Source organism: Melopsittacus undulatus, chromosome Z, assembly GCF_012275295.1.
Source record: "Melopsittacus undulatus isolate bMelUnd1 chromosome Z, bMelUnd1.mat.Z, whole genome shotgun sequence".
NCBI lineage: Eukaryota > Metazoa > Chordata > Aves > Psittaciformes > Psittaculidae > Melopsittacus > Melopsittacus undulatus.
Window position 1 is genome coordinate 31039620 of NC_047557.1, and position 11548 is coordinate 31051167.

Here is an 11548-nt window from a genome sequence, read left to right on the forward strand (position 1 = left end):
ACATTAGAAGCGAGCAGACATACCCAAGTGATATGACCAAATTTTTTACAAGATTGCAACAACAGAATTAGTGACTTTAGATCTGCAATAATAAAATAGTATAGACTGCTGCAGTTCCTGATATGGGAAATTAATTAAATTCTTACTTCATACTTCTGAATGCAACATAAAGAGTCAATAGCCTAATGACAAACATTTTTCACCAAAGTGCATCATAAAAAGGCAACTGTTTCAAACAGCTAGTGTATATCAGGTAGACACTGACTAAAAGCATTTATTGAGGGTCATAAGAAATTTTTATTTCTACAGTACTTAAAGTTTTAATAAATGTCTCTAATAATAAATTGATTTTTAATTAGTGCATTGCGAAATTACTTTAAGGGAATTTAAATTAATTCCTTATAAGACATTTAATTTTAAAAGGAACTACATACCTTTTTTTTTTTTTAAATGAAATTTTAGTCCACTTGATCTGAAAAACTGGACTTAAGAGTAGGTACAACCTCATCTTCCTACAGATGTTGCAGCTTCCCAAGTTCCAATTCACCTCTATTTTTTTATAATACATACATCTTTAGATGGTACAACCTTTAAGTCACTTTCATCAGACCAAAGTTACTGAAAAAGGTCAGTGGACATGTTACACTTCTTCATATGAACAGTGTGTCTGAAGGTGAAAGATTTTCTTTTTTTTTTTTTAAAAAAAAAAGGTGACTAGGATTTTCCAGTAATGTACTTTGCTTGTGAACTGCAAAGCATCAGAAGGTATCTTGTAAAATAACTCTTATCCTTGAGTTCCCTGCCTCACGGTGACAAATATACACATTGCCACACAGCTGACATATATATGAGCTCTGCCATCTGTAAATGTAATATTATAATTTTCCAAAATTATAAAATGCATTTGCTTAAATTTTGCTATTGTTTTTCATTTCAGTTTGTAGGTTTCAATCATATCAACACTGTGATATAAGAACCTCCAACTCAGCTTTTCTGGAAAAGGTACATTGGTGAATAAATCATGGTGAACAATGCTTGTTTGAGAATATACGTATTTCTGAATGCAGGATCACATCAAATGCCTGACTGGGTCACACTAGGTCAGTGCAGCCTGCTAGCATGTCTCCAGCAGGGTCAAGAGAACGTGTTATCTTGGCACATTAGCCTGGTAACTTTTTGAAGGTCCATTCACTTCATATATTCATACATTCACTTCACACTCCTAAGAACATTTAAGCTGGCATTCTTGCTTGCTCTTTTAGTACTGATTTATGGATGTCCTGTATAAGAGTTTTTGAAGATGTTCTTTGAAATTACAGATACTGTCTGTTCCCAAAAAACATGCAGCAAATTCCATCTTTTACCTACTTCTAATCAACCTTCTCCTAAATACCTCAGACACCACACATTCATTTGTATGGGTTGGGTGGATATTGGTTCTGCTTCCACTGTATCTTCTACCTCTGTAATTTTGCACCCCTCAGAGATAATCCCCACACCTGCCTCTGCTACCTCTTCTAGAAAATGGAGAAGTCTCAGCCTTTTCAGCCTCTTCTCATGTGGCAGCTGTTCCATCCACTTCAGCTGCCATTGTCTGCACCTAACCTAACTCAGTTGTGGCTACTTGAGATATGCATATCAGACTGCATTCTAGTATGCCAGATGTAGGTGCACTAAGGTTTATACCATATCCAATAATCTCCTTTCCTTCATTTCCTCATGTGGAATTATTCATAAATTTAAAACTAGTTCTTTTACATTAAAAGAGAAAATAGGTTCTCCTTGTAATTTTTGTACTGAATCTAAAATCTTGTTTAGTGTTTATAAAATTCATTAAATATTAACCTAGAACATTTGGATACATACTAGCAAATTGCCATTTAAGCACCTGGTTTTAATAGTTACAATGTAATTGTTGAGAATTAGCTACTAAATTGTTACATTTTCTTCAAATTTATTAAGCATAATACACTACTGCAATCACTATCTTCACCAAATCATTTGTTATATGTATACATGAGCTGAAATAAGCCTTCAGTACTCTTCTTTATAAATGAACAACTCATTACCAAAAATTATAATTTTCCCAGTGCCTGAAACTATGCTTTTCTCTTGCACTTCCTCCAGTTTCTCAACACACTTTTTAGTACAGGAAAACAAGATTAGGTTTGCACTACATTATTAGCCTCACCAGGCCCATATAAGTAGGGTTTATTTGCCTTTCTACACACGCTAATTCTATCCTTGCTTTTTAATCAAAAGATAATGTTAGACCCTACTGACTTGGAACAATCAGAAGGAAACTTTTCAGAAAAAAAGTTTTATTTTTTAAAATCATTACATTTAAAGACACTACTCTCTATTCTGAATCATATTTTCCATTTTCAGCTCTTTAACCTTGAATTGTTGCTGCTGAAATCTGTGCTGTTTCACTACAATAGGAGACCAAATGACTGTTTCTCTCTCCAATCCAGACATGACCTGCCAATGCTCTCAGCAGTTATTTTATAGATTTTTCTAAAGCATATGTGAAATTCCTGGAGGAAAACAAAATTACCCAGGTGAAACTCTCCTGGAACATCCATATATAATTAACTCTCACAGCCAAAATAAATATAGCATCACTTTCCCTTGTTTATTCCTTCTTCTTCACTACTGCATGTGCCAAAAAGAAAATCAACAGTAGTGAAGCCTCCCTTTCATCCATATGCTGCTAAACTGGAAAGCACACAGAGCTTGAAAAATGCATAGCAATTTAAAGACTGGCTTCTTAAGAACAAACTAGCACAAAACCTCTATCCAGCTATGTTTCATGGAAAATTTACTTGAAGAATTTAGATCCCAACAGAATAAATTTTATACTTCTCTTCCTGAATAACATCCTTAATGAGAAAATTATGTCTAAAATTCTTTTTAGTAAGGAGTTTGAGGATGTGATGCATTGTGAAATTCTGTCATGTACTATTATTCTGTACAAGAAGACCATGTCTAAAGTTCTCTTTACAGTCATACCCCAGAATTTCTTCTAAACTGAAATTAACATTTGCATTCAACATGGATGAGTAATTTAAAATTTGAACTGTCTCTTATCAATATATACTGTTCAAATACACAACATGAACCCTTCACTCATCAAGTGATATTATAAATCTGCACTCGTTTTCCTCATAACATGTACATTAGTCTTGTATAACTCAGTTAAAAGCACAGAAACAATTTGTACACAACTTTATGTTTAAACTCTTTTACAGTAATTCAAATCAAGATACAATTTTACTCTTGACACTCCTACCTTTAGGAAAAGGAAGTAGTCAAATTAGTTTAGTTTGCACCACCCCTACCCCCCCAAAAAAGCATTAAAAATATGTGCATTATAAAACTTTTAAAATATTAAATAATAAAAAAATACTCAAGTAACTAATCTGAATAAATATAACTTTAGCCAGACACTATATAAGACAGAAAGATCCTATACAATTTTGGGGGCAGGCGGTCTCCTGAAAGATAGGGCAGAAACAAATGTGAATGGGGATCTTCCTATATAGTTCCAGATTTTTATAATTTGCTAAAGCTTTTGTCAAAAATCCACTACTGAAAAAAAAAACAAGCCAAAACAACCCACACTGGAATTTCCTGCCAGTTCTGACAAGGGAATATTAGTTACCCACACAGCTTTATCTGCCAGTGTTCATTACTGATGCTGCAGGGAATTGCACACAGGAAGATAGTTACTCGCACTGAAGTTTCTTCAGATACGCTTTCTGTTAACAGTTGACATTAATCTAAATTAATGTGTTTTTTTTTTGTCCAACTCAGGCCATTAAAATATAGCTCCCTTATTTACATTTCTTGGTGTTTGGAAAAACTGGAGACTCTTAATTTCCTGACTCTGGTTTTACATGCTCAAGAAAATCAGGAAGATGTATGACTTCCATACTTGGGAAAACTTCAGTGCCCTACACTCAGCCACAGGACATGTTGTCAGGGCTTAAAGGCTTGCAACTCAGCTCTGTTCAGTGCTCTGCTTTTGGGAAGCAGGGACCTGAATCAACAACAACTGTGGAACAGACATGGAAGTGATCTTCAGTGTTGCAGAGATAAACCTACAAAAATGTCCAGGTGAACCATTCTGAAGTTGTTCTTCAGTTTACTCTGTAGTTCAAAGCCTTGGTAAACTATAATTCTGAATGTACACTTTACAAAATACTCACAGATCTTTTGTTCATATTAAATTTTGAGATGTTTTATTATGGACAAATAAAGAGATAATCCAAATTCAAAAAATATGTGCATTGGACAACTATATTCCTCAAGCAGCTCTCAATTTTTCTTTAAAACTTGATAATTTGAAGCAACCTAAACAGATACAGCAGTAACTATAGCTACTCTTAGAATTAAATCATTCACATTTGTTTTAATGTAAAAACTTGAAAAATAAAGTTTGGATAAATCCTGGCTTATGCAGACATCCATATTCACTGCAGTTTCTGTGACGAAGTCAGTATATTTGGAATGACCACATAGTGTTTTGACTTCCCCTGATTCTCCATCTCAACGATCATATATATTTCAGAGCCTTCACTTTGCTGCAGAGCAAAATTACTATATATAGAATATTTGGCATAACTAGATGTCCCACTAGGACTAAAACTTTTGAGTTTGATGAGTGATTTACTTGATACATTTTAATATATTTAACAAGTGCAATATAAAATTACTATTGCAATACTATATAACCATTTTCATAAAATCATCTGGAAAATGTCCTCAATTTGAACTGTAGAGAACATATAAAAATTCCTTTAAAAAAGAATACAAAACAAAATTGAAAGCTTGTCTTTTCTTTCCCCCCCATACTAAAACTCTCCTGCATACGTCACCATTATTAAAAGAAACAGCAATACAAACAAAGTGTTATATTTCACACAAAAATGGATGCTATCAGTACTAAAATATTAAGACGGGTGATACCGAAAAATTCCCAATAAAGAACAGGATTTATCTTTGGAATTTACAGTTCTTGCTGCTGCGCACAGCTGAAAGCAATAACTGAAATAGTCTGTTTAAAGATGTTGGAGTTTACATCCCTTATGGCAGAAAATTTTCCTAGTTACCAAATACATACATACAAAAAAGTAAATCATTTCCATGTTGGGCTTTCCTACATATGGTGTTTATGCAGATATTCTGGAATAAGGAGGGGGTTTTAGTGTAAACTATGTATGCCCAGTTGCAAGATTCACTGTAATTACTTTCTGTAAGATAATTACTTTGGAAGATCTACTTAAATTAGTTTAGTGTTGCAGAAAAGTACTTAGAAACAAGAATTTCAATGTGGACTGCATGTATGTGTCTCAGCTTGTTGAAAAACAAAAAAAATCAAAGGGGAAGAATGAGATTAGCAGGGAGAAAAACAGGTGTTCTTTAAAAAAGAATTAATAAACCAAATGAAAACAAAAAAAAAAAAAAAGGAAAAATAGCCACCTTATGTTTGATTTCACTAATACTAAACTACTGTCATTAAATCCTATTTAAACAAGAATTTGTCTCAATGACTTCAGTGCTAAAAGTAATCACTGTTCTGTCAGCACTAAGTTTTAGCCCTTCTTCACTGTGGTCTAGAGAAAACCATGAAGAATTTCCTGGCAGACAGCATGATGCTAACTGACACATATGCATCAGGAGCCAGAGAGCAAAACTAAGCATTATTCTTGTTCAAACAATTGTGAATAGGGAAGCAATATGTATCAGTTAAGGTTAGTATTTCTAATTGTCTTTCTTAATCAGCTGCATCCACTTCTACTGAAAGAAGAAAGAATTATGGCTTCTCTTCTAAAACAGCTTATCAAAATAAGCAGCAAAAGAGAATTGTCAGAACAGGAGCTATGTAACCAAGTATGAAATAAAAGAATTAAACAGACAAAACTACAGAAATGCAGCAGAGAATTTGGAAAAGCTAGTGACCAGGACCTTCTCAGGGTGGAGAAGGAACAGGATGTGTGCTCTGAGAATCTATTTGTTTATTAAAAAGTTGAATGCAGAATATCTGTAGAAAATTATCTGATTTTATTAACATAAATTATATTTCTTCATTTCAAAAACTAGCATACCAGGAAAGACCAGGAAGAACCATTTTAAAAGCATTTTGTATTTTATATATTTCTTGAGCTCAGTGATTAACTTGACACCTTATCATTAAAGAGGCCAGAAAATTATAACAGTTTACTGTATTCTAGAATTTGAAAACAATCTGGTACTTTAAGAGTCTTATGGCCAGCTGTGATACTACTTTTTTTTCAGTAGATGTAAACAATTGCCTTAACGTTATTGTCATATACACCATTGTGAGTAAGGCAGCCAATGATAAACACTGTGAACCAGTAGACTGTTCTTCTACAAACAAGAATGTTTATAAGCAAACAACTTTCCTCAGTGAATTCTGCAACATCCTCTCAGAGTGCACCTAGAAGCTACACAAACCAAACATAAATTGAGGCAAGTAAAAGAAAAAAAAATCATATTAATTGAGATTTTTCACTTCTTAGACTTAAAAGTAACACTTCATTTTACTAACAGTAAAAGAGAAAAGAGCAAAGGTAATTTTGCCACCTTTCAATTTTGTTTACTTTGCTTCATCAAGCATAAGCTTAGTTTCAAGACTGGAATGAAATCTTGGTCACACACATAAGAGGCATGATGAACTCATCCATTCCACCAGGGAATGATTTTTCTTGTCTTTCCAATCCTATAACCCTTTTGAGAGGTGGCCATGGGACAGTTTATCAGCCCATGCCAACATATTTCAGTTTGGGATCTTTCACAATCATGGAGAAAAACAAAGATGTCTCATTATCTCCCTCAGCTGTGAGGGTAGTATGTAAATAGAAAAGAAGTACTAAGGACTACCATTGGGAACATCTTCAAATGCACGAAGTGTGCTTTCTGCTTGGATCCCATTCACAGGGATTTCATAGTGAGACTGAAAAGTATTAATTCCTTACCCATTTGCAATTACTCTGGAAAAAATACAAAGCAGTGGCAATGTCAGAATACATCTTCTCTTAAGTAGTAACTTTGTGCTAGCAACAAAAAATTATAAAAAAAAAAAGTCTTTCCATAGTTACAGAGGAAAAAAGAAGGGGGGGGGGGGGGGGGGGGGGGAAAGACAAAATTTTGTCACCCTTTGTCTCACCTTCTTTGTCCTCTCCACACTAAAGGAAATAAGAGTCCTGGCAACTCCTTGTGAGAATTAGTTCAATAAGAACCCTGCACAACAGTAGGGTCTGAGACCCTGTGACAAAGAGCTATGCAAGTTGTGCAAGAGTGGGAGGCAGACCAACTCTGGCACAGCAAGAATTTCTCTTGAAGTCCTCAAGAATTCCAGGAGAAAAGCTAACCATGCAAGAAGACACATCTTTCTGTCTGTCTGTACACAGAAGGTTAGCTTATCCTGTGTGATTTCTGACCCCGTCAAGTAATTATGTCTGTGGAAATTTATCATATCTTCAAAACAAACCACAGTGTATAAGAGTAAAATATTATTGTGACTCACAAAGAGATCCTCTTTTAGATTGATAAAACAAAGGAACATTTATTCAGAACTCACAGCATTAATGCAATATTATGTGGAGCCATATAAATACATATATGGCACAGAGTTCATACAGTGTAATGTATACCTTTTGTACAGACAAGTGTTTATGCAATTTTAAACCCTGTGCATTTTAATTGGTTGTACAATCAAAATCTCTGTTTAATCTCACAGCTTAAGAGATAGAGAAATACAGTTTACTTTTTGAGCACTATATTGCAAAAGGAATGATAGCATCAAATCTGACTACAATACAGGAGACACTGCATTGACATCTTGCTATCACAAGCCTCTTAAGTTTGTGTTAGGTGTACCACAAACATTTAGCTGAAAATAAAACCAATGCAGTGTAAGTGAACAAAAACTTGCATTAGATTTTTCTCTCCCCTATTAAATACAGTTCTTTCTATAAATTCTTAGAAAGAAAAGGAATGCAGGAAAGGATGTATGAAGCTGAAAAATCAGATTCAATTGTAAAGTTCACCTTGTAAGAAAGGATTATGTTAGTTTATACAGAATTGTGGAAATTCATACAATTTCTCAGTCACACCTTTTATTAGTAATAAGCAGAAAATAAATGTAACGCCAAGCCTTTTCTCATAAACTCGGAGCTAGCCAGATTAGATAAAAGCCTGACTATTTAAAGTGATAGTTTGATATTCGGCTGATACATGTAAGAGTTCACCCCTTCCTCTATTTCACAGCACCACTATCCACAAGGCAAAAGCTCTTTACAGCACAGCAATGGCAAAGACCAACAGAAACTGAGCTTTCAAAATTCTGAAGAAGTCTATAGTGTTTTAAAATGATCATGGGGAAAACTGCACTTCTGTCTAGTTCAGCTCTCTCCTTAAGAAAATACAGAAACAGTAAAACCAGTGACACATAGTCTGTCACTTTTTAGCATTTTATTCTCTATTCTGGAATGTCTTAATAGAGACTCTGATCTAAAATCTTGGCTAGTACATAGAAGAAATGAGTTTATCTGAAGGCATTTTATTTCTTTTAAACAAAAAAAAAAAATAGTTCATAAAATTATTATTATACCTGAGTTCAAAAATTCTAGTAGTACTTCTCTAGTTTTTCTTAACTGAATCTTTCCAATGTTTTTTTAATCTTCCTATGTTTTTGAAAGTATTTTTAAATTGTCATTTTCTTTATTCTATTGGCTAATAACAACAAGACACAGTGGATACTAAGTAATAATCATACGTTATACTGCAACATTATAAATCCCACCAAGAAGATAATCTAAGGTATCTTTGTTTGGCTACCCTCTATTCTTGTAACTGTGCATAGTTATACTTAAAAACTACAATAACAAATACACAACATCCTAAAGGATTAGTTTATGAGAGTAGGAACAGCACAAAACTCAGCTGATTTGTGCATTTGTGAGAGATGATCAGTGGTATTTAAAGGGCAGTGTTTCCAAGTTATAATAACGTCCCTCCTGATACATTAACTATTGATATAACCACACAAAACTATTAACAATCACTTGACAGTATGGTATAAATCAGTTTCTAAAAGAAACAATAAAAAAAAAAAACGTAATTAATCTGTTATTATGAAGAGGCCTTTTCATTGCTCTCCAGGGAGGTGACTTGAGTCTACTAGTCCTGGAGCTTACTAGTCCTTTAAATAATATGATTATAAAGAACCTAATAAGTAGTGTGAAAACACTACTTATCCACTATTAACATATTTTTATTTTTCTTAGTTTAAGACTGCATCTTACTGTCCAGGTTGGTTTCACGGAGTGTAACCCCAACAAAAAGATGACCTTTGTACATCTTACAACCTTTATTCTGCATGTGACACTCCACAGATTCTAGCCACACTATAAGGTCTGCCTACCCCTAGCCAGCAACAGCTAATAGCTGATTTCTGGTTTGTTTCATGTTATCTGAAATAAAAAAAAAGAACCACAATTTGGCTACAGCAGTTTAAAAACTGTACTGGGACACCAGCCAATTTTTAAGTAATCATCTCCATACTAATCTTCAAAAAAACTACCCTCCTTCCCCACAGATAACAATGATTAAAGAGAAGACTTTCTGTTTAATGTAACATGATTACAGAAATTTTATCTTTCTCTTATGGGGATTCTCGGGTTTGACCATGTTTTTTTACAAACTGATACCTGACTGAGGTTACCAAAACCAAAAAATCATTCGCTACTCACCCACAGGATGTTGGACATCCCATTATCCAAATCAGAAAAGGTGTACCAGAATCTAAAAATCTATGTTTCCTCTACATAGTATTTACTCTTAAAACATGTGGAATACTACAACTGTAGAAACATCCAACATATGGGCCCACCTCCCAATTAATTATTTGCTGGCTAAAATGTTAAAATGTCTTTGGCTTCACCTTAGACACAATCATCCCAGCTGGTCATTACCTATCTGGAAAGGGGCCAGAGAATCTCAGCTGTCAGTACTCAACAAACATGTAGGTTTTGTCTGTGTTTTTTTGGTTTTTTCTTTTCTATTTATTTCTCTTTCTTAGAGCTACAGTGAAAAGAACAAAGTCTTACTACACATGGAAGTGGAAAGATTTGGTATGTCTTTTATCATTGTGATTTAGTATACCCAGAGTGCAGGTGGTATGTGGAGTAATAAGGAATTCTTCAATATGAATTTACTGAGAACTGACACTGTTTTTATGCTTGTACAATCCTACTTAATTCAACTGTTCCTTCATTCTGCACAGATGTGTGAAAAAACACAGAAGTCTTCTATAGAAGTCAGAGCTGGAACAAAGTTATTGATTGGTGATGCATCCGCACCCAGGATTCAATAGGAAAATATCCCTCAGTCAAGTGAATGTTAACAGCTTATAGCAGAAGACAGCTTGTAGTAAACTTCAAGTTAACAGGTAGAAAGTAAATGACTTTTCTCTTTCGAACAGTACTTCTGCAAGAAGCCACAGGACATCTGGGAAAAGGAACACATGTAAACAAGGTAGACCTAATGATTTCCTAATCAAAAAGAAGATATTATCTTCCCATTCATAGGTAAACTAATTGACTAGAATCCAAGTTTCCCTTCAGTACAAGTAAACATAGGTGCCTTTCCTCACTCAGTTGTCACATATTTAGGCATTCCAGTAAGTTGTCAGTTCTGCCTGGTTTGTTTGGATACTGTACTCTGTGACAGCTGTCGGAAATAATACATTAGAACAGCTGTTATAGCAGTTGCAAAGGGTATGGAATTTTAATTAGACTGGATATTAATTGGGGGTGGTGTCTTTTTTTTTTTTTTCACACCAGATTTAAGAAAGAAATATTCAAAGAATGACAGATGTCTTAAAGGGATTTGACCAATGTCTTGTAATCAAGGTTGGTCTTTGTTTTGACTACATAATTTTTTGGTAATGTTCTCCACTATCTGAGTAGGAACCACTAAGAAAAGGAACACTAAGAAGAAAATAGTAAAGGAGCTGAGTAAATAATGCTTTTCAAATATTAGCCTTGATTTAGATAGGACCTCAAAGTGTTTTAAGAATTACTCAAAAGGAGAATAATTTTGAGAACTGAGTAACCAGCAGCTGAAAACAACACCATTCATCATGTCCAATACCCAAGCACAAATGAATAATAAGCTTACTTTCTGCATCACCATAGAGTAGCAAGCACAGGAGCACCACCACTGGCCTGACTACGTGCATCATCCGACAGCTTGGCACCAGCATGCTTTGGCAGCCTTATTCTCACTGGCTTAAAAGCCACTGCAAGTCTGTTCAGTCTGAAATTTCAGATGATTTTCAGAGCCTGTGGAACAGATAAGAAAAAGAGAAAAACAGAGTTAGTAAGACGAGGGCAGAGATTTTCTGTTGTTTTGTTTCTTTGGTCTTTTCTACATATTCACAATTGAGGCGACAAAAGGATAAGGGGAAAGAAAACAATTTATTTCAGGCTAGTGGCACATACCAAAAGATTCAGGGTAT

General features: G+C 34.4%; 1 protein-coding gene across 1 annotated transcript in view; it reads right to left on the minus strand.

Annotated features, from left to right (window-relative positions):
* Window positions 1-11293, minus strand: part of PTPRD (protein tyrosine phosphatase receptor type D) — a 303359-nt gene extending 292066 nt beyond the window's left edge. The window contains exon 1 of the mRNA XM_031054317.1: window positions 11209-11293. Within this exon, the coding sequence (XP_030910177.1) occupies window positions 11209-11293 (85 nt within the window). The remainder of the gene's footprint in view (window positions 1-11208) is intronic.
* Between the last annotated feature and the right edge of the window lie 255 nt (window positions 11294-11548).